The 26,459-nt window shown below is 40.4% G+C and overlaps 1 protein-coding gene across 4 annotated transcripts in view; it reads right to left on the bottom strand.

Moving 5' to 3' along the window:
* The window catches only part of LOC124721942 (oxysterol-binding protein-related protein 11-like), a 191,102-nt gene that overhangs the window by 130,446 nt on the left and 34,197 nt on the right, over positions 1 to 26,459 (bottom strand). For all 4 annotated transcript variants that reach the window (XM_047247099.1, XM_047247100.1, XM_047247098.1 and 1 more), the window contains 3 exons: positions 10,824 to 10,976; positions 10,566 to 10,621; positions 8,330 to 8,462 (listed from right to left, as the gene is read on the bottom strand). In XM_047247099.1, the coding sequence (XP_047103055.1) occupies positions 8,330 to 8,462; positions 10,566 to 10,582 (150 nt within the window). In that variant the 5' untranslated portion in view covers positions 10,583 to 10,621; positions 10,824 to 10,976. The remainder of the gene's footprint in view (positions 1 to 8,329; positions 8,463 to 10,565; positions 10,622 to 10,823; positions 10,977 to 26,459) is intronic.

Genomic DNA, 26,459 nt, shown 5'->3' with positions numbered 1-26,459 from the left:
GCCCATATCAATGATGTTTCGTTGAATGGTTCACATGCTGACACTTGTTGATGGCCCAACATTGAAATCTGCAGCAATTCTCTTCAGTCATCATTGGTCCCATTCATGCAGGATTTTTTTCCAGCCACAAGCAATGTTGGAGATTTGATGTTTTACCAGATCCCTGATATTCACGGTACACTTGTGTGATGGTCATATGGCAAAATCCCCATTTCATCACTACCTCGGAGGTGCTGTGTCCCATTGCTCACGCACCATTCAGACTCACTTAAATATTGATAACCTGCCATTGTAACAGCAGTAGCCGATCTAAGACCTGCGCCAGAGACTTGTTGTCTTATACAGTCGTTGCCGACTGCAGCGCTGTATTCTGCCTGTTTACATATCACTGTATCTGAATGGTGCTTCAGTGCAATTGGCAGTCATCTTCGCAGTATCACTAAGTGTTAACAGTAGAGATAAAACTGAATTAATTTTCTTTGTGACTTCTTGGTATATGTAGCTAATAGCATCTGCCTTTTGGCACGTTCCAGAGGTTCACAGTAATGTGGAACCCAATTAATGCTTTCCACCTTGTTAAGATGAAATATGAAGAATGTGGTACCGATATGTGATCAAAATCACCTAATTCTCCTGAAGACCGATGTAATTGTTGTTTATTAGTTAATTTCTTGGACATTCATTCCAACAATGTGAACATTTCTGTAGAAATTGTGGAAACATTGGAAGAAACAGGAAATAACACTATGATTCCATGAATTGTTGTTTGAACGATGACTTGTCAAAATTATAGTTCAGAACAAAAATAGAGTACCTTATAAGCCCAAAGAAAACATGTACAGTAACAGCTCCCAGTGAGAAAGAAAACACTTAAACTTAAGCAGTGTGCAAATCTGGTTCCATTTTATAAAATCTCAACATGAACTGCATTAATGGGAAAAAGATTTACACAAAGTACAAAACATGCACCAAAATGAAACTGACAAAAGAGTGAAAGAAAAACTATTTGAAAGATTTAGAACAGCCTGTGAGAGTCAATGCACCGTTACCAAGGGAAGTCTACAAGACTGGGTGCTCTGGACTGCAAATGAGATGAATATTATTGATTTCCACGCTTCTTTGAACTGGTTAAAAAGATTTAGGAAGTTATACAGAAATGGAAGTCGCAAAATTATGAAGTTTGCTTCAAGTAAAAGTGTAGAGGAGATGTCATTAATAGATAATACTATAGAGAAAGTCATAGCTGACGTGAAGACGCAGCTTCTTGTTATCCATTAAAAGCTGTGTATTAAGCCAATCATTCAAGTTTTGTGCAAACCACACTACCATTTCAAGTTAAAAAAGACAGAGAACATTAGGATAATGCACTTGTTTTGCCTTAGTAAGGGAGCACATTCATTTTACTCCCAGAAAACTAGATTGCATAGCTAAGGATTTATTTTACTTACACTCTGCATTCTGAGATATCTCCCCCCCCCCCCTCCCGCATGTATTTGCAGGGCAGAGTTGCTTGTAGAGTCGATGAATGCTATGACACATTTGTACGATATGTATCATTCGTTTGATATATATCAGTGCATTACTGCTTCCGCAACTCTCTCTCGTCTTCAGGAACATCACGCAAATTAGGACAAAAAATTTAAAAAAAAGGATAATTACTTGTAAAAGTCTTGTAATCACTGTAGCAAAATCTGGAAAAATAGGAGAGAATAATTTTCAATGTATCATCCAAAATGTCTTCCTACCATTTATAGAGAATAATTTGTTGCTTTTGTTAGGCTCTTGGCCTGGACATAATGGCACCTTGGTCTTTAGGAGGACTACAAAACGACTGTTAATGTAATTCAGATTCCACTCAAAATTAATTGTGTGATTCACCCACTCGATAAAATATGTTTTCAAGTAGTGTACATCATTTTTCAGATAACTGTAGAATAACATAATTTCTGAAAGCTCTTTTTCATTTCAGGTTTATCAGCGGAACAGTATTGTTAAACTTCAGTCATTTCTGCATTGACAGTTTGCATAACCACATTTTACAAATTTGATCAAGTATGGCTCAAATGGCTCTGAGCACTATGGGACTTAACATCTATGGTCATCAGTCCCCTAGAACTTAGAACTACTTAAACCTAACTAACCTAAGGACAGCACACAACACCCAGTCATCACGAGGCAGAGAAAATCCCTGACCCCACCGGGAATCGAACCCGGGAACCCGGTTGATCAAGTATGCCTGGTACGCAGCACAATATGCAGAACAACAACCACCACCTTTTCTTACTACATTCCAGTTTAGTCTAAATAACACTGGTAATTTCTGTAAAGCACCTGAATGCATTAATCTTTCTTTTATCAGGTGTGGCTGATGTAAGAAAAATGATTGTTTCGTCATCCAATAGGCACTATCTATTTTTGTGACAAGTACAGGGAATAAACAACGATAACACTTCATTGTTAGTGAAATATACATTATTCAAAATTTATCATCAGAACTGTGCTACAGGAATTGTTATAAAATATTTAATGTCAACAAATTAAAGTCCTGACTGATGGAAGTCATCCGTAAGGTAACATCATAGACTGCCTTTATTTTTTCTGCTCTTGTAGTCACCTTTGTAACAATTACATCTGCAACAGTTTATCTGTCGAAATGAACTGCAAGTTATTCAAAAAATTAATGAAGTAAGGAATTCTTGGCATGGAATAAGTACTAAAAATCGCATGCATGCACCTTGGACTTAACACCATGTGGTGCTACATCATCTTGGCAGCTACATCTGCTTATTCACTGATTTGAGTGCTACACAGGAAGGGCTGTAGAAAGTGCTGTTAGAAGCAGTTCTTCATGTGGGAAAAATGAGAAATTTTAATTTCTTTGAAATACTTGCCGTGTGCCTTAGCAGCAAACATATTGACAGTGCACTCCTTTCGATGCATTCTACCTGCGTGAAAAATTTCAGGGTAGGTTTTGACACACTGGATTGGACCATTCCCTTGTTGGTTCCAGAAACATGATGTAAAATTTAAATGTGTTTTTTGTGTTGACTGTGTCAAGACTCATGCATGTGTCATGATACATTGTGTATTTTCCCTAAATCGTGTGCCACAAAAAATATACTTTGGGCCACAACATCTGTTGCAATTTTGTCAGTAGTATTCTCATTTAAGTAATCATGCAGCCAAAGATTCAGTGTGTATCAATGTGGAGAAATGTACATTTTTTGACAATTATCAGAAATCATGAGAATAGTTTTCAGATGTTTGCAAATGGAGAATCTTCATAAGTTATGAGAGTTGTTCAAATCTATTTTGTGATGAATCATTATTTGTGATTTGCAGTTACTCTAAAGATCTACTGTATCACATATGTTTCTTCTTTTGGCATAAGCATATACTGTCTGCATCTGTCATAAACAAATTTCTACTGAAAAACTGGTAGCCAGGAAAAAAGGGGGCTGTAAACTGACCTGACTTGTTCATCATTTTGATAAAAGAATCAAATTGTTCAAATGATATATGGGGGACATAACTAATTAAATTAACAGTATTATCAAATTTGTTAGTGACTATAACCCGAAAAATGTTTCAGAGAAATGGTTAATTTTGCAATAAGTTTCTCTGTTGTCATAATAGATAACTCGTCTTGGCTACAAATCACTTCAGCAGTAAAAAGCTTCTGGGAATAATTTTAGCATATCAGACCCATAACTTAAAAGAGAATGGGCACACTTAGTTTTAAGTTATCTGTTTACAGTTCTGTATAATTTTGTACCAGGTACAATGCAGCCCCACTGTGTATGCTGTTCTTGGGCATAGGATGAATACTGGTCATTCGTAAGAAGCTGGATACTGCCCTGACTACTGTCATGTGATTGGAATATGCGTCGAATGGGTGTTTTGGGAGGGCTACCGAGAGTCGTGTATCAAAAATACCAAAGGTACCTCCAGCAATATCCTGTCCCTTGGAAACTGCCTCTTCTACAGGACATACAGGACCCGTAACTGAGTGGCATGTCAATGGGAGGTCTAAGAATCCTGTACAGGTGATATAGGGACCAGGGAATCTCAAGATGTCGCACTCACTGCTCTGACCAAGGAGTTCAAAGTGTTGTCTTCCACCGAAACCAAAACTGAGCCAGTGAGATTCACTTCAGCTGTTGGGAAAAATGATGTGTTTTGTGTCCAGGGAGGCAAACACAAAAGGGAGGCATACATTAATCATTGGCAGTTCAAGCGCATGATGAATGATGGTACCCCTTGGGAAACGGCAGCATGGGATGGTAAGGAACACCATGTGCACTGAGTGTGTGTGCCTTGTGGCCACATTCAACACATTGAAGAGGACATTCTGGCAGCCACTGAAGAACCAGGTGTAACCAGTTGCAGATTGTGGCACACATGGGGACAAACCATTCCTGTCGTCTGGACTCAAGAGGTCATACTTGGATTATTCCAGTGACTGGCTGAGAAGGTTAAGAATACCAACCTTGCTCACTAAGTTTCAACAAAGTTCACTATCTGCAGCATTGTCCTCAGAAAAGATTGTGGCCCCCTGGTTCTGAGGCATGTAGAAGGCTTGACCCAGAAACTGCATAGGCTCTATGACCAGCTAGCCTGTGCCTTCCTAGACTTCCACCATACGTTTCAGGACTGTAAGGTCCCCCAAAATGGGTCTGGTGTGCATTACAAATCAAAGTGCTGCTCAAGCAACTGACAGTGTGTGGAGTGCACACAAGATATTTTTAGATTAGGCAACTTTCCATTCAGTCCAGATAACGACAGCTGTAGGAGATGCTGAAGTATCAGTGTAAGATTCAAGGAAATGCCCGCCAAAGGCAAGAGTATTAAATACCTAGTGGGTAATTGTCAAAGCATCCACAACGAAGTGCCACAGTTCGGTGTGCTCCTAAAAAACACTGAAGCTCACACAATACTAGCTATAGAAAGCTGGTTAAAACTTCAAGTTGATAGCAGTGAGATATTTAGGGAAATTTAAGTGTGTATCGAGAGGATAGGCTGATGGGGAACAGAGGTGGTGTGTGTCACAATAGACAAGAAACTCTAATCTGCCAACATAGAAACTGAAGTAGCAAGTGAGACTGTTTGCAAAAGACTCAGTATCGAGGGTGGGCATAAAATTGTAATAACTGGTGCTTTTTACATATCACCGAACTTGCCTCCTGATGTAAATGAAAAAAATAGAAAAACCTCAGTTCACTTGTATTTTAAGTTCCCTAAATCATACTGTAATCATTAAAGAAGACTTGAATCATTCAAAAATCAACTGGGGCACTTATAGTTCTGTTAGTGGTGGGCATGGCAAGACAACATAGGAAATATAACTGAATGCCTTCTCTGAAAGCTACCTACAACTGATAGTTTCGAATCCCACTGATGATGAAGATACATTAGATCTAATGGCCACAAATAGACCTGACCTCTTTCAGGGTGTCCACATATCAGTGAGCATGAGGCAGCTGTAACAGTAATGGCTACCAAAGTACAAAGGGCAGAAACTACTAGAAATACTTATGTGTTCAGTAAACCAGATAAAGAAGCAGTAATTTAATATCTCAATATGTAACTTGAAACTTTTATCTCATGACAGGAGCATATAAAGTAACTATGGCTCAAGTTTAAAAGAATAGTTGACCACACACTGGATAGGCACATACTCAGTACAACAGCTCATGGTGGGAAGAACCCTCTGTGATATACAGTCACCACAAAGAAACTTCTAAAGAAACAGACTACTGCAAGTAATAGGTGTAAAACACAGCATAGGGCTATAGATAGAGAGATGCTGAATGAAATCCATTTGGCTGTCAAGACAGCAATGCATTAAGCCTTCAATGACTACTGTAGCAGGACAATGTCAAAAACTTCGTTCTCAAATGTTCCTTTACAAAGGAAAATTCTGGAGCATTACCACAGCTTTAATCCCTGCACCACTGAAAACATGAGTGAAATGAGTATTACTGTCAGTGGCATTGAGAAGCAGCTGAAATTGTTAAAATTTAACAATGCTCCAGCAATCAATGGAATCCCTAACAGATTCTATACTGGATTTCTGGCTGAGCTAGCCTGTCTCTCGTAGATCTTTCAAACAAAGAAAATCATTCACAGAAGTTGGAAGAAATCACAGGACACATCCATCTACAAGGGCAGCAGAAGTGAGCCACAAAATTACCATACAATACCCTGGACATCCATCTGTTGTAGAATCTTAGAATATTCTGAGCTCAAATATAATGAGATATCTGTAACAGAATGACATCTTCCATGGCAAACAGAATGGATTTTGAAAACATCGAGCATGTGAAACCATACTTGCACTTTTCTCACATTAGATACTGAAAGATTGGCAGCTCATATTAAATGTACAGAAATGGAAAATTGCACACTTCATAAAATGAGGAAATGTAGTATCCTACAAGTATAATATCAATGAGTCACAGTTGGAATTGGCTAACTCATACAAATACCTGGGTGTAACTCTTTGTGGGGATATGAAAGGTAATGATCACATAGGTTCACTCAGCTCAGTCATGGGTAAAGCAGGTGGCAGACTTTGGTTTATCAGTACAATGCTGGGGAAATGCAATCACTTTGCAGAGGACACTGCTTACAAGTCACTCATGTGACCCACCACAGAATACTACTCAAATGTGAGGGACGCATACCAAATAAGACTAACAGGGGATACTGAACGTTTACAGAGACAGGTAGCACAAATGATCATAGGTTTGTCTGACCTGTGGTAGAGTGTCACAGAGGCACTGAAGAAACTTAACTGGAAGACTACTGAAGATAGACATTAACTTTTTCAAGAAAGACTACTTACAAAATATCAAGAACCAGCTTTAAACGATGATGGTACTAATATACTACAGCCTCCTAAGTATCACTAAAATAGGGATCATGAAGACAGGATTAGATTAATTACAGTGCACAAAGAGGCATTTAAACAGTCATTCTTTCCACAGTTCCACATTCTATATGTGAATGAAACAGGAAATTCCCCAATAACTAATAAAATGAAACATACCCTCTGCCATGCACTTCACAGTGGTTTGTAGAGAACAGATTTTTCAGGCACAACATTCTGCTGCAACATATACTAAATGCACTACTGCAAATTCCTTTAATGTGTAATGCACCATATTTGTGAACATAACATGAACTGTAAACTGTAGTAAACTTCACTGTTGACACATCACAAATGAATCATTATTGTTTCTCAAAGTAATAACACTAATGCTGAAGCAGCAAGCAGTTGTTTGTTATGAAAAATAAGCATTTTACAAACACATGCCTCACATGTCATGCCCATTTAAGACGTTGTAACAATTGAAATATTCTCTGTGACTATTGCTTCCATACTTCAAAGTGCCCAATTTTCAATAATTAATTGTCTGTATAAAGCAGACCCTGTAGGTTTTGGGCACCCTGCATCCATACTGTAAACAGTAGTGGTGCGTTATTTCCCAATGGACACACCTTATGTTACATACATTTATGATAATTCTTCAGCTACAGAGATACTAGTATACTGGCATACACCTTATGAGAAACAGTTCCATACATCACCAGTTATATTGTAAGTGCGTATCTTATTGACATGAAACAGAACAAAAATCCATCTTAAAGTAAAGGAATATAAAATCCACATGAGAGTAACATTTCACATTCTTCTCTGCCTCATGGATGAACAGAGGGAGCCGAGCTTTACACAATATTTTATGTATGAGCTCTTAATAGGCAGATTTTGGTTAAAATTTTTAGCCCTCCATCGCTCTCGAAACACACAGTTGAGTTTGAAAGTGAAAAACATATTGGTTTCCTTCATCCCTGTCTTCCAAAAGTGTTTCTGGTACAGCAGTTTATTTGTAGTTACTGTATCAGTATCTTTTCTTCAAAATGTGACTCACTATCGAACTAAAAATTTGATAATCATGGAATGGATTGTATCTGCATAGTTAACTAGATCCAAATCCAACAATGAGCTTCAGTAAAGACATCATAACTTACTTCTGGACTACTATTCTCATAATCAATGATGGACCCTTTTTAGAAAAAGGCAATAGGACATTTATGTCTCATTATTCATATTTACACTTTTGCATAATATTCGACACCATTCAAGTTCCAAGTGTGCATTGCTACTCTTCAAACATCCAGCATGAAAGAGCCTTTTCATACAAATGAAATGGCAGAGTACTAAAAATCAAAAGATATCATGGAGAGTGTTTAGGTTCGGCTACAGTCTAACAAGGACATGAGGAAAGTGCAGATCACTATAGTTTTATATAATACTAATTCGTACCAAATAATAATTCAGTGTGCCACTTTCTGGATTCAAAACAAACCATCGATACTGCCATCCTTTAACAACATTTGTATACTTATTCAACTGGCCCTCATACTGATGTCTTAATTTCTCAGATGTCAGTTCTGACCTGAAACAAAACAGAAGCTGGAATAAGAAGTATGGTTACAACAATAGGATCAATAGGAGTAGTAGTAGTAGTAGTAGTAGTAGTAGTAGTAGTAGTAGTAAGTAGGAGGAGGAGGACTCAAGCCCCTTCTAATTCATTATTAGTCACACTCAAAATAATGTGCGACTAATTTGCATGGTTACTTGTAAATTTTGTTAGTATCCACACCCAAGAACTGCAAAGGTATTAGTCACAGTACTAGTACAGACAAAGATTTTGCAATCGCATTTGCATGTGAAAGTACTAGTTTGGCCATGAAGTGCCCCTGTCTGCATAGTTACCCACATCTGAAAATAGTTTCTTTAGCTAAAGCAAATGATGTGACAAATCTGAGAAGTCCTGCCACAAGATAACTGTTTGGCCAAAACTAGTTGTGTACTTAAGACAAAATTTTGAACTGTTTTAAGAAGTGTGGTATAAAAATTTCTTTTTGCTCAGAAAACATATTATAAAAGGTAAGAGAACACAATAAAGAAAAAAATTGCTGGCAATTTATCAAAACTCTGGTATTTATACACTAAGATATTGAGATAGTGATAATGCATCGGGCAAACTGAAAAAAATTTTGTCATCAAGTGTAAACAGCACACAGAAAAGATGAAGGCTGTTAAGCTAATATCTGGGTCGCACTTAAGAACACAAAATCACATTGCAATACGTAATGATGGTAACTTAGACTTTCTCCCCAGACTTCAGAAGGGAAACCTAATGAATTTGCTAGAAGAAATAGAAATATTCAGTCTACTTTACAACACAAAAGATTTTAATCACACTTTCCTTTAGAACTTCTTTCAAGGTGTAATTAAAAATAAATTCTTCATATGTGCCGTTTTAAGTCATCTCATACCTAACTGGCTTTCTGTTATGTTTCCTGGCTTTAAACAGTATTTACCACATATTATCAATCATTTGCAATAAGAAATAAGATAATGTTGTTCTGTAGAGTTACAATGCCCTACGATTAATATTAATCTTGTGGTTTTATAATACTTTCTCTGGAGAACTTCAGAGATGAAGTTTAACAATTTCTGTTGATCTAAAATCCATCACTGTGATGACCTGTTTCATATATTAAACTTCTCTTGTATTTAAGCGTCACTAAATGGTAGTTTAAGCATTCTGCGAAAGGCAATTGTTTACATGGATATAAGACACAAGATTCCCCATAATTTATCAATTATAGAGCGACAGCCACCAAGTGAGACAACACAAGAAACTGATGCAGCAACACTGCTTGCTGTGAGTTGTTGCAGATCATGTGTCCACCTTAAATAATGTGATTGGTGTCTTTACTGTATGTTTTTGATGGCTCCTAAAGAAAATAGTTGCAGTTTAAGTAGGCCTAATTTTATTACCTCAGACTTTCATTTAACTGTTTTCACTAATGGAAACCAATATGTAATTAATTATATCTGTATAAATAAAATGTAGACTTTCAATTATGCTAGTAAGAGAGAGAAGTGGTACATATGCACTCAACTGGCTACAGTCCATCATAATTCAGAACACAACTAGCAGCTGCATATCAGCCTATGGATATCTTTACTAGACAACATCTGTGGATGGATTATGATAAGTTGGAGATACACAATAAGGTGAAATATTTATTTCACAACTGGTAGCTATATTCCATCTGTTATTATTGTATTTATAAATTTTGTTCCTTTAGTATTGCAACATATTTTACTATATCCGAGAAGTTATGTAATAACTTTTCTTACTACAGGCTATCTGAAGACGAACATACGGTCAAAATGTGTACTGACATGATAAATTAAACACAATTGTAATTGTGGATAAACTTTCTACATGTGCTAAGATCATTTTTATTTCCATTTTTAATTCAGTCCTAGAACAGGTTTCCTACAGTTTATCCCTAATGAATTTCTCACTCCCTTCCAAATACCATTTTCCAGAGGTTAATAGTGCAGAAACCCAGTAGATTGTGTGTGTGAGGCATCTAGACTTCTCAATAAAATTAGTTCAAATATTAGAATAGAGAAAAATCTAAAGAAACACCAAAATTTCCAAGTTACTTAGAATTATCATTTTGAAAATGTTTACCTTTGATTGTGAGCCATAGTATACACGCACAGTCACGCAGGAGTCTTTGGCATTTCCTGTAAGGAACAGAACAGCACATAAGCTAAGAAGAAACTGGCTCACTACATGACAGCACAAAGTTGTTTGAATGCATTCTCTCTCTCTCTCTCTCTCTCTCTCTCTCTCTCTCTCTCTCTCTCTCTCTCTCTCTCTCTGACTCTCTGACAGACAGACAGACAGACAGGAGAGAGACAGAGAGAGATCATGCAGGGATCTCACCTGTCTTTTCTGATCTGCTGCAGAAATGATATCCTTATGTTTTTAAAGCTTCCACTAGTTTCAGTCAGGGTCTTCTTGACTAAAATGTTTGCTGCTTTTCTATTGGTTTCTCCTTGTAAATATTTAGACTGTTCACCTGAATTATTTTGGTTCCTGTGCACCAAGAGATCAATGGCATTAGTAACTTTTAACCTATAATACATAACATTATTATTCCGTTCAGGATATGAAAACGCTATATGCATTTATTAAACATTATATCCACTTTATGAAGCTATTGAGAATCCCCGTAACACGAATGAAAGCAGTCTAAAGTCAAAACATATGTAGCACAACTGAGTATTGCTGTGAAGAGAGCAGGAAACATGATACTCCATTTTGATTATGATAATTATCATGTTTGCCATTAATCATGTTCTACTGGTCATCACAACCAAAAGCCAAGTAACATTTTTCAAAATTTAAATGTCATCATGAAATCCCCTGCAAATAACAGCACCAGTACTCTGCCTGTGTTTTATATATGGTATTATTCCAAACCTGATACTGAAGTAATGTCACACCATAAAGTATCCACTGTATCTTGTATACAATTGCTCTATAAACCCCTAAGACATTTGTGACTACTGTCTCAACTGTGCAAACCACACTGGCAGCAATCCATTTCCCTCGATAGAATCTAGTAAGATCTGTCACTACAGCAATCTACAACCATCACAGAACACTTCAGAAATACTACAAGAGGAAAATGAAAATCAGAAAACAAGTACCATCAGTCATTGCCATTTCCACGCACAGCTTATAGCAGGCGTGATAACAAAACATTTACTTTGTAATGTAGTATACAGAATCTCACCAAAACATTGAAACTGTGTGCTGCATCAGATATCAAAATTGGATCTTTGTATTTCACGTTCAATGCTCTATTATTTGAACTATATAATTACATGATTTGGTATGTAGGACATCCGCAACTGAGAAGCATGATTAATTTAAAGAGATCCACTTCAGTTGTACTAATGATTATTCAAACTACGACTGATGTCGGAATATTAAAATCCCTTCTTCAGGTGTATACAATTATTGTATTTGGGGATGCATAATATGGGGTCAGGCCAGTCAGTGCAAGGGTTCCAAATCATTGCATCTAGGTGGAAACTGTCTGCTGTCGGACAGGTGCATGGTATGAGTGCCAACCATGACTGGCCAACGTGGTCAACATGGTTGACATTCATGTGTGTGACTGCCCAACGGCAGACAGATTTTGCCAAGATGAAGTGATCTGGTGCCCCTGCACTGACTAGCCCAACTGCACATTGTGTGTTATCACATACAATAATTTTATACACCTGCAGATGCGATTTCATTACCCCGAAACCAGATGTGATTTGAATAATTGTTAGGACAACTGAAGTGGATCTCTTTAAATTAATTCTATGAGTACAGTTCAAGACCTAACAGAACTAAAATAAGTCCACACCTCTACGATTTTTTTCTAAATTCCAGTGAAGCTATCTCATGCACCTCACTAGAAAAACAATACTGGAAGCCATGATAAGGCAAACTATGCCTTCCACAACCTTGTAGTGCAGTTCCAGAATGAAACTTTCATACTACAGCAGAAACTGGATTAAACTGGAAAGACCAAAAATCCTGTTTGAAGGACTGTCCAGTATAGTTTTCATCTGTCATGGAGGTTTATAAAAGTACTCATTCTGCTCTGCTACTGAAAGTTTCTTTGCGGGAATCATTCCTTCATAGACTATACGCAAATCTCTCTCTCTCTTTCTTTCTCTCTCTCTCTCTCTCTCTCTCTCTCTCTCTCTCTCTCTCTCTCTCTCTCTCTCTCTCTCAAGAAGCCAGCCGTTGGTCATCCGCCTGTGTCCAATCCCCAAATAAGTGAGGAAAAATTCACTCCATTTATATGGACAGAAGGATATCTGCCACACCTAAGTAGCCGCCTTTATCAGCCACACCATTTCTACTCATAGTTTTTCCCCATGGCTCTCTATTTCAGTAGAAAGTGATAACTAGACCACGGATTTTTAGGTCGTAAAAAAGTGTGTTTTAGGCACCTAAAAAAGGCTCCTTCAGTAGTTCATTTAGGCTATATAAAACCTATAATAGGCTCTAATAAAAATGATGCAGAGAAAATAAAAATAAATTAAAATACACAGTGTTGACAGTATGAACATCTTATTATTCATTAAAATAAGGAGCATGAATATTTACACAGTTACAGAGCACAGCAATCTACAACATTAATGATGAACATAACTCCAAATATTTTTGAGTTCCTGCAAGATAGATCTCCGTAATAAAAATGTGGCAACGGTTTAATTAATACATTCGTAGTTTAACATATTCTGACCATAGTTGGCTTCACAATAAATAACCAAAATCTTTTCTAGGTTTTCTAGTGAAAAACTGTGGCGCTTGTGAGTCAGAATCAATTTATACACTGAAAAAGAACGTTCTACATCAACAGATGTGACAGGGGCGTACTTCATTTTCGGCACATGTTGGACAGGAATGTTGTAGTCAGGAGTGCTGGATTTTCCACTAAGTATGTCAGCAGCTGCACACAACTCCTTCAGGTCAGTGTTATTCTGAAAAACCGTTTGCATTTTTGCCCTACTTTTTCCCCTACTTCACCTGGTGCTTCGTTAATTTTCATTTTGACTTCTTCAAGCAAAGAAATATTGTCGTAGATAGGTCTCCCTGAGCCTTCTAATTGTGAAATTATTCTTGCCATAAATGTGTAGTGGGCCCTAATGCAAGATAAGTCCCGTTTTAGAGAATAATCTTTGAGTAACTCCATTGCTGCAGTTATGGATGCAGCATCCTCCGGTATATTTTCAACCACCTTCTGGACAGCTGAGAGATGCGTACTATAGTATTCTGCTGCTATCACCCACGTGCCACAGCGGGTCACAACAGGCTCTGGCGGCAATGGGACATCTGGAAGCCGTTCTTTGAATGCCTGTATTCTTGATGGTGCCTTAACAAAAACTTTCTTCATCATAGATATTACTTTATTTACTTTAGGAAATTGTAGCCTTACTTGCTCTGCTATGCGTTTGATCCCATGCACTACACAAGTTACGTGCAGCATCAATGGGCAGAATACTTTTAATAGTTGAAACACTGCTATCATATATGCAGCAGCATCAGTGACGGCCAGAAGTACCTTATTCTCATCCACTCCGTTTGGGTATAGCACCTTAAGCCCATTGTTCACAAACTGTGCTATTGTTTGTTGGTTTTTTTTGCAAGCTGTTTTGAGTAAATCAAATGAGCCCTGGATGGAGCATCTGGATCTAGCTTGCCAATAATCAGGTTTGCAATGTAACAGCCAAGACTGTCAGTAGTTTCATCCACAGAAATCCATATACAAGATTCTCCAACATCATCTCGGATTCTGTGCAATGCAACATTGTAAGCTGAATCCACATTATTCTTACATAAAGTTGACTCTGCAGGAATAGACTGATGGCAGTACTTCTCAAGAAAACCGCTGAAAATAGGGTTTTCTAATTTCCGAAAGGGGATGTTTGCTGCCACAAGTGCATGACACAAATAACTGCAGAACTTGTTTTTTCTCGGAGGATTCACCAGATTTATTGGTTAAATGACTTTGCTTCAATTTTGACTTTTGTTCAACATTAGCTTTATGTGCGATTCCATCTGAATGCTGAGTTAAGTGAGATTTCTTTACACTCGAAACCTAATACGAGAGAAAAGGGAAATGCAGTTTAGAATTGCATATAAAGAGTATTTCGTATTACTAAAGGATAGCGATAAAAAAGAATCCTAAGTGACAGGAAAATAAGAAGGCTAAGGAAAACATCAACTAATCTCCTTGTTGCATGCTTGGCAGAAAATAATTTTCCCATCTGTTGTATAATGTGGAAAATATTGCAGCTACTGCTTTATATGAGTAGACTTTGAACTAGTTGTTTTCGGCATGGCGTAGTATTCTCACACAGAAACTAGAATTTATTTTGCACTTAGAACGTCAGTAACACTTAACACGTCGGTCGCTACACAGTGTACGGATTTGTTTTCGCTGGGTAAAAAGTGAACGATGACCTGTTTTTGTTCCTTTTATTGCGGTGCGTGGGAGCGATAGGAGGTCCGTACTCGTTGCTGGACAAATGGCACCTGACAGATGGCCGCCCCTTCTGAACAAGCGAATGGAATCTACCAGTGCTTCAGATGAAAACATTTCACTATTGGCAAATTATTTTTCGAACTGGAAAATTCACTTATAATACCTTTCACGAAACAGAGTAGTTTGATAGGACTGCCTGTAGACAGCAGCGAGAAAATGCGCGAAGGGCAGTAATTTAGCTATAGAGGGCGTCTACGATTAACATTGTGATTTTTTAATCCGTACTCAGCTTAAGGCCTAGGAAACAGTTTCTTTGCGAAAATACACAGCTGGCCAAAACCCTACAAACGAAATATTTTCAAATATAACATTTAGTACTCCCACGTTCGATTCTAATGTGTAACTCAGATCTTTGACCAGTTCCCATTCGCTCACCGAAGTTAAGCACTGTCACGCTTGGCGCGTACTTAGATGGATGAACATTCAACCGTGCCGAGTGCTGTTGGTAGTAAGCCAAGCAAAGGAATTGTAAACAGTCTCTAACGACCTTCGACTTCGACGAGACGTAAAACCCTAAGTTTACTTCCTTTTTCTAATCTTTGAAAACACAAGAACTGTTTGTCAGATTAACGAAATAGGTACTTTTTAGGATTTTGATGCTGAAATAGGCAAAATTAGGGGTCAACGTCGAAATACGCAATTTTAGGTCCAATAGAACTAATGGTATTCAGTTTAAATGGCTCTGAGCACTATGGGACTTAACATCTATGGTCGTCAGTCCCCTAGAACTTAGAACTACTTAAACCTAACTAACCTAAGGACATCACAAACATCCATGCCTGAGGCAGGATTCGAACCTGCGAACGCAGCAGTCACGCGGTTCCAGACTGAAGTGCCTAGAACCGCACGGCCACACCGGACGGCGGCATTCAATTTAGTTAGTGATGAAACGCATAAGTACCAACTTACATTCAAATTGGAGCTTAGGAAAAAAAATAGGTTTTAGCCTAAGGATCCGTGATCTATTTTTTACATATGAATAATAAAACATCTATAAAGAGTATTTGGTATTAACAGGGATAGCGATATAAAAAAATAAAAAAAGACTGAAGTGTTAGGCAAATACGAAGCATGAGCGCATATCAACTAGCATCCTTGCTGCACGCTGGGCAGAAAATATTTTTTTTTCCATCTGTCGTATAGCGTGGAAAAACTTGGAGCCACTGTCTTATATGATGAAATAGGCACTTTTTAGGATATTAAAGCCGAAATAGGCAAAAATAGGCACTAATGTCGAAATAGGCTTTTTTAGGTCCTATAGAATTAACGCTATTAAGTGTAAATAGTCATGAAACGCATAAGTACAAATTTTTATGCAAATAGGAACTCAGGAACAAAATAGGTTTTTACCTAAAATCCGAGGTCTAGTGATAACATGTAAGGGAGTGGCCCATTAAGCAACAGCATGCTTCTTTGGCTGCCATACTTGCTAGTTAGCTAATTTCCTTAAATTTCCTTGTGCCCAAATATGTCACAGAATAACACCTATTTCTGAAAGCTTTTGCAGGTATGGCGAGGAGTCCAGAATGTTCTGCATTATTTCAGCATCTATTCCACCTGCTAGATGAATCCAGACAGAGAAGTGTTACTGGAATGATGGTCATCAGTAACTTCCTACTGAGAAAAATATGCTAGAGGTGGAGATCAGAATGAAATGTTTATGACTGAGGATAATTCAGCAACAGTACTGAAGTAGGTAGTGTTGAGAGTGCTATGGATATAGAACTCCTGTGGCTTCTCAACAACTCTGTCCCTAGGGCAAGTAGATTATGAGACCCATAGCACATTTTGCATATTGAAATCACCCACTAAGATAAATAGTAGTGGAAGTTTTATTATAACATCTGTGAATGCCTCTTAGTCCAGTATTTCTTGTGGAGTTAAATACAGAAAGCATATGATTTAATCTTTGTGGCACATAAATTACAGACACACACACACACACACACACACACACACACACACACACACACACACACACACACACAGAGAGAGAGAGAGAGAGAGAGAGAGAGAGAGAGAGAGAGAGAGAGAGAGAGTGTGTGTGTGTGTGTGTGTGTGTGTGTGTGTGTGTGTGTGTGTGTGTGTTTGGATCTGATGGGTGCCCAATGGCGAGGTCATCAGTGCCCTTACAATTATAAAAACAAACTAATGTTAAGATGAACTACAAGTCTTGTCCACGCAAGCACTCAAAATGACCACATAGTAACTCTGTATCACATGTACTCTCACATGCACTAAAACCAATTAGGATGAAAGAGAGCTAATCAAGAAATTAAAACAGAGAAAAAACATAACACAGAAGAACTAAAAGGAAATCGCAGGGAAATGTGACTGGCTGACCACTTACAAAAATCTAAGGTGAGCCAGCTACCCTTTGACACATTAAGAACATCTCCATAAAATCTTGTTAAAAACGTTGGACAATTCACAAAACTTTAAAACCCTAACCACATTCATTTGATCTTTACATAAAATAGACAGCAAATCCACCGCAATCAGCTGGCTGGAAAACAAAATGCAGTCCACCGTGATCTCAACGCCACAAGCACCATACATTGGAGGGTCGTCTTGCCGGATTAAGAATGTGTCATAGGGCTGTGGCCTATGCAAAGGTGAGTAAGAAGGACCTCGTCCCAAGAACATGGCTGGAAGGAAGTACTCCATGGCCGAGTTGTAGGTTTGATGACACGGAGCTTGTTATCAGTCACTGCCAGTCACTCGTCTTCCCATCGACACATGACTTTGTATCCGTAAAAACAGCTACAGGGTTGTGGTATTCAGATAAAATATCAGAGAATATTACATTAAAAATGGAAGTAGGAGTGCTGTCTTTCCTGTACTGCACCAAATCTAAAATCACTCTGGGCCTCTCCAGTAAACATGGGGTGAGGAGGTTAAAACCCGGGATTTGGGGTCGTACTGGCCCCACACAGAGAGACTCCGGCACACACTGCACATGGATCCCAAATGGGATCGTGGTTTGTGGATGGTTGGAAAAAAGGCGTTCCAGAGATGGACTAGCAACAGTATGGTGTGCAGATGAAGTTCGAGCTGCAAGGAACACACATGCCTGACACACCATGAGGAGCTGGTGCTGGATGGTAAGTGGCGGTTCCCCTGCCTCAGCACAGATGCTAGGTATGGGACTGGTCCAATAAGCACCTGTAGCCAGCCGAATCCCCTCATGATGGACAGTGTCAATTATCCGCAAGTAAGAGGGTCTCACTGACCCATACACCATGCAACCATATTCCAGCTGCCAACGCACAAAAGCCCAGTAAAACTGCAGGAGACATGGCCTCTCTGCCCCCCAAGGCCTGTGGCTAAGGCACTTGATGATGATCAGTGCCTTCAGGGTTCTGGCTTTCAGGTCTCGCAGGTGTGGTAACCACGACAATCTGGAGTCCCCACTAGACTGTAAGTTGCAACTGACTGTACACACGATACTGTTGATGGCTATGGCAGAGAGGGTAACACTTAAAACACTGCCCTGAGGAACACCATACTCCTGCTCAAATCGATCAGACAGCATGTCACCAACTCGGGTCCTAAAATACCGCTGAGACAGGAAAGACCGTACGAAGATGGGGAGGTGGTCACATAAGCCCCATTGATGCAGCTGTGTGAGAATACAGTGTCTCCAAGTAATATTGTATGCCTTACTTATATTGAAGAATATGTCGATACAGTGTTGCTTACGGAGGAAAGCCTGCTCAATAGCCACCTCCAGGAGGGTCAGATTGTCAACAGTGGACCGAAATCTTTGGAATCCACACAGAACGAATAAGGAGTTGCCTGGTCTCTAACAAACAGACCAGAGGACGGCTAACCATTCGCTCCAGGGTGTTTCCTACAGAGTATTAATCCTTATGGATATAAAAAGGGGACACTTTTTCAAATGTCCCCTCCTTCCTCTTTATCACCAGAAACACATTGTTATTCATGACCCCATGAGCCCTATTACTGCAGTCCGAAGTATTCTTATTATCAGATGGGCTATCCTCTCTCATTCTTTTGGATGAATAGGTGCGAATACTCCCAGGCAATATACCCTTCCTGCTGGGAGGAGAAGAAGAGGATTTCAACAGTTCCATCTGGTATGCTTCCTCTGCTGCTGAAGGAACAGCATTTTGTCTTTTATTAAATGGGTAGTTTCTCTGCTGGGTACATTTGTTGCAAATGCTTGTAGTGCACTTTTTCTTTGCTCTGAAGCTGCCTCATCTGTTTGATTGTCTTCGGGTTCCGATGGAGCTCTGCAGTAAACACAGTGTATTCAATGTGAAGGCAAATTCTGAAGACACAGTTGGGAAACATGACCAACAGCCAAAGGAGTCCTCTTGCTTTGTGTTATTAGTGTTCACTCTCTTAAAACTGTGATGCCTACCTAAAATTTTATATAACAAAGATTGGAATGTAAAATCTGGAGTGTAATCTTCCTTAAAATTTTGTCAAATCTAAAACAATTCTAGGCCTTTTTAGGAGCCAAGGTGAAGATCTGCTCCAGCATTGCTGTAAAACTTTAAAATCAGCCACACATATTTCTAAGAGGTAGTCTTTCACTCCGCTCCCATATAGCTTAATGGCTTGCTGTCATTTCCTTTGGTCTGTGAGCAGCAGTATGATATGCAAGTGTCTGTGGTGTGGATATTATCTTATAGGGCTGTGGCACCCTAAGGAGTCACCATCTGATGTTAAGTGGTGGCTCACCAACCACAGTGCAGACACACACTGTGCATCCACAGTCTGGCCAAGATTGCACAAAGGCTCCATAAAAGTGAAGCACACAGGATCAGCCTGCTCCTCTGCTCCACACAAATTATGGCTAAGAAACTTTAAAATACAAATAGCTTTTAGGAATCAGGATTTTCGGTGCCTAATGTGTGGTAACCAGGTATGTAACCTCTCTGTTTCTTTGAAACTGAAAACACTGTCCCTCATCCTCAACTTGGAAAAGTTAAAAACAGAACATAAAAGGTCAAAAAGGATGGACACACACACACACACACACACACACACACACACACACACACAGAGAGAGAGAGAGAGAGAGAGAGAGAGAGAGAGAGAGAGAGAGATTGTGCCTTCAAGTAGGCCGCCATGATGTCAAAAAACACACTTATTAAGTGATGCCTGGGCTGGAAAGCCTGTTGTATAGCCACTTCAAAGGGATAGTGTTGATACGGTGTAAGATGGATGGACGTGCAGACACACAAACAAAGCATCCATAGTAGAGTTTCGACAAACAGACAAGGGACCAGTACAAACAGAGGAGGTGGCTCGATCGGCACCCCAGGATGTACCATTGAGAACATGTAGGACATTGAGGAACCATGTACAGCGGGCTGCCAGGTAAGACGCTTGGGAGGACCAAGAGTGTTTCCTATTGAGAATGAGCATCATGAATTTTGTAGTTTCAACAAATGGAAGGGCAACAGGCCCAAGATGTAACGATAGTAGGAGAAACCAATTGTGCCACCAGAAATTACTACATATGGTTTTGTCAGTGGAAAAACGAAAACTATAGCCGATACTCCAGGAGTAAAGACGATCAAGACATCACTGAAGATGCCACTCAGTGAGACAGGTCCGTGGAGAATTGCAATAGATGGCAAAATTGTCAACAAAAAGGAAGCCGAAGATCCCCAGTGGGAGACAGGCCATTACAGGATCAATGGTTATAGCAAAGAGAATGACGCCCAGGACGGAACCCTGAAGCACACCATTTTCCTGGCTAAAGGTGTCCGACAGAACAGAACCCACAAGCACCTTGAAAACTCGGTCTTTTAAAAATTCCTGAAGCAAACAGGACAGGCAGCCACAGAAGCCACATGTGTAAAGAGAAATGAGGATACCAGTTCTCCAGCATGTGTCGTAGGCCTTCTCCAAATCGAAAAACATGGCCACAGTCTGGGATATCAGCAGAAAACCAATCATGACATGGGTGGACAAAATAACAAGATCATCAACTGCATAACACCATGCTCGAAATCCACACTGTGCAGTCGTTAGTAAATTGCAAGACTCAAGCCACCATATCAGCCGGGCATGAATCATACATTCCATCACATTGCAAATGCAGCTGGTGAGAGAGATGGGGCGGTAGCTAGAAGGAAGGTTTTTGTACTTACCGGGCTTAGTTATGGGTATGATGGTGGCTTCACACCAAAGTCTGCAAAATGTGCCCTTTGCCCAGATGTGGTTGTACATGTTAAGCAGGAAGTGCTCGCCCGCAAAAAAAAAAAAAAGGTGTTGCAACATATGACCGTGGATAGCGTCTGGTACTGAGATGAACTGAGAGCATGATTTAGCTCCCTCATAATAAAGGCAGCAATGTAGCACTCCCGATTCTGAGAAGAGAAGGGTATCACCCAAGCCTCCTCCACTGGTTTCCAATGGAAGAACACGGTGATGATGCGAAGAGTTCGAAACTTCCGCAAAATGGTGGCCCAAGGTGTTGGAGATAGCAGTAGGGTCCACAATAACATCGTCTGCTACTATCTGGCTGGAAATTGGGGAATGGATCTTGGTCCCAGAGAGCTGTCAGAAGTTGACTCACACAACAGAGGAAGGGTGGAACTGTTAAAAGAACTAGTGAATGAAATACAGTTAGTTTTTTTACTATCCCGAAGAAAGCAACAACACTTTGCATGCATCTGATTATAATGAACGCAGTTGGGCCATTGTAGGATGACAGTTAAAAACGTGCAGAGCACGTCTCCATGGGCAAACTGCATCCTGGCACGCCTCAGTCCACCAAGGGACTGGGACACGGAATGGTGATAAGGAAGTACGAGGAATGGAGAGTCTGCTGCAGTAAGGATAATGTTTGTGAGATATTCCACCTGGTCATCACAACTGTGGAAATCTTTTTCTTCGAAGGTCACCAAAGAGGAGTGAACCCACCAGTCAGCTTTACTAAGCTGCTATTTGGGTGTACACACAGGTGGGGTAGGAGTCAGCAAACGGATAGCACATGGGATAGCTAGAGTAGGGGTCAGAAAGAACAGACCACTCAAGATGATGGGCAAGTTAGGCAGCACAGAAGGATAGGTCCAAATCGGACTAGGTGTGCAAGGAGTCAGAAAGGAAAGTAGGTGCTCCAGAGTTAAGGCACAAGAGGTTGAGTTGATTAAGAAGATCAGCCAAGAGGGCATCTCTCTCACAGGTTCTGGGAGAACTCCATAAGGGATGATGTGCATTAAAGTCACCGAGTAGTAGAATGGGGCAGGGAGCTCACCAATAAGCTGAAGGAAGTCTGCCCTGGTGACATCGAATGACGGAGGAACATAAATAGTACAGAGGGAAACAGTCATGTAGGGAAGAAAAGGCGAACTGCAACAGCTTGAAGATGTGTAGTCAGGGAGATGGGTTGACTATCAATGTCATCCCATATGAGCAGCATGACGCCCCCATGAGATGGAATGCTGACCTCAGGAGGAAGGTCAAAACAAACCAGGAAGACACGTGAAAGCTCAAAACGGTCACGAGGGAGCAATTTCATTTCCTGAAGGCACAGTACATGGGGATGCTAAAAGCAGCCATAAATCCTCTTTGTGGGACCAAAGGCCACGAACGTTCCATTGGAGGGGAGTCATGATGAGGAACAGGTGTAGGGGTTTCACCTCAGCAGCGACAGAGTGACAGCCTGTGAAGAGTCACTGCTACAGGGCACAGAAGCAGGAGGATCCTGCTCCATGGGGTCTACAGAAGCATCGGCTTGCTTGTGCTGTCGGTCTGTGGAGTCCAACGCTGAAAAACGATTGGTGGTGGGCACTCGTGGCACGGAGACTGGCCGGGCCAAGGTATCATGTGGCAACACTGTCTAAGAAGATCTTCAAGTCAGCGAAGAAGAAGACTGTTTGCCTTTGTTGGACTTCTTCGAGCCTTTCTGGTTAGAGGAAGACTCGGGTGTTGTTTGGCTGGAGAGAGGTAGGAAGTCTTCATGGGAGTACTCCTCCTGTCCTTTCCAGCCTACCGGTTGTGTACCTGGTGGCTTCGCCCCTTGGGGTGACAGTATGATAGCTTGTTGCACAGCTGGACAGGGAAATAGCGATGCTACCTTGACACAGGGCAATTTCACAACCTCAGAGCTGAATTTGAGGTTGCATGTCTGCACGGCAATGTCCTTCATGGAATGAGGGGTAACAAGAACAGAACTATAGGTGCCTGATGGGAGAACGCAGGGTTTGCGACTAGCCAATAACTTTCAAGTGACTGGGTAAGGCACCTTTTCCTTTACCCGGATCTCTTACACAGCCCACTCATCAAGATACACGCGACAATCCCGAGAGGCGGTGGCTTGGCCGCCATTGCAGTTGATACAGTGGGGAGAAGGAGGTGGACAGTCACCCACAAGTGCATCCCTAACACAGGTGATACATTTGGCTGGGTGTTGACAAGACATTCTAGTGTGGTTGAAACAATGACACTGGTAGCAGCACATCGGGTTCAGAATGTATGGTCGGACTGTGATAATTTCAAAGCCTGCTTTGATCTTGGATGGAAGCACCACTCTGTCAAACTTGAGAAAAAGAATGCAGGTGGGCACTAAAGAGGAATCTACCTTTTTCATCACCCGATAGATGGCAATGACACCCTTATCAGAGGGGTAAGGTTGGATTTTGGCCTCTGTCAGACCATCGAGTAGCCTAGTGTAAATAACACCACGGGAAGAATTCATAGTTCTATGGGCCTCTACATGAACAGAGTAGCTGTGGAGAAGCAAGGCGGCAAGCAATTGTTGTGCTTGAGAATAAGTAGTAGTCTCCAAAAGCAAAGTGCCATTCTGAAAACGAGAGCAGGATTTCACAGGGCCAACAACTGCATCAACACCTTTCTGAATAATAAATGAGTTTATCGTGACAAAGGACTGACCGTCTTCAGTATTTGAGACCATGAGGCACCGTAGTGCAGCAGGAATGGTCTTTCAATCATTAGCCTCATTATGCTTACGTTTCATAGACGTTGATTGTGAAGGTGATTGGCTGATTGTGAGAAAAGCCCCCATGACTGCCAGCATCTCCGATTGCACACTCCTTCCAACTGAATTGTTCACACTTCAGGTCACACCTCCCCAACACCTGACACAGGGACCAATCGACAATTTGGGAAGGTAGCAGCTCAGGCAATCACCCCTCCCTGAGCCTGGCCTATACCAGGGGGTACATGTGAAACCTACCTGTTGACCTGGGACTGGGAATTGTGTGTTACCCAATCACCTGTTACATGTCACACATGTGGGCCGGCCTTCATGATCACACAGGGAGGAAGAAGAAAAGGAGGAACCTCAAATGCCAAAGCGGAGGAACGAGAGGAGAAGGGAAACAAAGATAGGAAAAGGAAGCAAAAAACAGTAATGAGACTGTTCTTATGTCAGTGGCAGACAATGCAGAACATTTCCAATAACACCCCAGACATGTTTCCCAAGGGAGACGAAAAAGAATAGCAAGAGGATAGACATGCATCATGGAAGGGAAAAGATGCTGCAAAGGCTGGGGCCCCCTGGTAGCCAAGCACAAACCCGCCAAAGTGTGGCGAGCCCCCTGGGGAGATTGTTACTATTTCATCGCCTGATCCACTGTCTCATGGTCACAGGGCCTGATAGAATTTGGACTTGATTGTTTGGCCTTTTTTGTCCCCAATTCGGATTTTCGATATGGAGGTAAGGCTGTTTCAAAAGAAACATTTTTTTATTCTCTTTTTCTGCCTGCCATGAGGTTTTTTATTCTTCCTGGCAGTAGATCCTGCTGCCATCATTATTTTGGTTGTAGGAAAGCTTGGCTGTTTCACCAGTAATGCAGGTTTGCAACTACATTTACAATTGCAGGTCGTTGTGCTCTGTTTACTGCAGTGTCAGCTGTCATCCGATCAGCTGCACTTTCAAATATGTGCGTCACCAGTTGCACCACTGCGTTTCCTATAGCCACCACCGTGGCATGAGCGCACTGCCATAAATGTTAGATCGCCGCCAATGAGATGCAAGCATCCCCTCTCCACAGCTTCAAGTTTGAACTTTCACGCATTAATGCACTAACCCCATTTTGTGTGTTAATCAGTTGAACAACATTTACAGACTTTCACAGTGGCCAGGGCTCATGACCTACTGAATAGTTATTGTATTGAAGACAGACTGATTTGTAAATTTGCAGTATCTGTATATGTTTCAACATTCAAAGCTATTGTTAGCAACTGATGTTACAACTACAGCAACAAAGTTATGTATTATTTTCACTGTTTCATATTAGATGTAGAATAAATTAATATCTGATTTCTATGTTCACAAACAGTACCTGTTCCACGCTCCTGTATCCACATACTTCAAAAAGGCTCTCCCAATCTCAAAATTCATGAAAGTGCTCTACTGCGCAGGTGGAAACAGAACAGTTTTTCGCAACACGGAAAGGACAACTGTATTCAGAGAACACACTGCAAACTATGGATTACATAGCAAATTTGTAACCAGTCACTGTCTTTTCACTAGATACCAGAGCTTCTGTCACATTGCTTAACCTAGGTACGTAGGAAAAAATTGGCCAACAACTGTAGCAAACATCAAATCTACATCTCACTGCCTACAGTGACAGCATTTCAGTGCTTGGAACATGCCACTTAGTAACAAAATACAAAAGCATGATTAAGGAAGCTCCTTTTACCGTAGCCCAACCACACAAGAGCCCAAATATTTTCGGCATGAATGTGTTGGATTCTTTCAGATTGAACATAAAGGACAATGTGCATGCCACAGACACAGACGTTTTCCATGCCGCAGTTCAACAACTCTCTGGTAAGTATCAACATTTGTCCAGCGGTACTGTACGATGTGCAATAGGTTTTATGCTCACATTACAGTGAATGCTAATGTGCAACACAGATTTTGCCGCGCACGCCCTGTGCCACATGCATTATGTGACAATGTGGCTATAGAGGCTGGAATCCATTGGTGTCTTAAAACCTATTTTAGCAAGTCAGTGGGCATCACCTTTAGCAGTCATTCGTAAGCGAAATGGAAAGATTCGTCTTTGTGTGCATGGTAAACTCACAGGCAGTCACTGATTCCTACCCAAAAATAAGTCTTTCAGAAGCCGATCTTCAATTACCATTGGACAGAGAGACAGAGAAAATGCATGTTGTGAATGTCAACTTGTTTGAATATCAACACCTGTGTCTGCATTATTTCAAAAATGTCTTGAACAAGTGATGTCCAAGATGCCTTCTTGTTTTCGTTGTCTTGGTGACATAATCATCCCTGGACAATCAGCGGAACAACACCTTAAAAATTTGGACTGTCTTTTTCAAGTTTTAACTAAGGAGAGCCTCAAATGTAACTTGCAGAAATGTTCTTTTTTCAACACAATGACTGAATACTTGGGACATATCATCAACACCAATGGTGCTCATCCTTTGAAGAAACACTTACAAGCAATTCAGCAAATGCCATCTCTTAAGAATTTACATGAACT

Source organism: Schistocerca piceifrons, chromosome X (assembly GCF_021461385.2).
Source record: "Schistocerca piceifrons isolate TAMUIC-IGC-003096 chromosome X, iqSchPice1.1, whole genome shotgun sequence".
Lineage (NCBI taxonomy): Eukaryota > Metazoa > Arthropoda > Insecta > Orthoptera > Acrididae > Schistocerca > Schistocerca piceifrons.
This window is presented reverse-complemented; position numbering and strand designations above follow the sequence as displayed.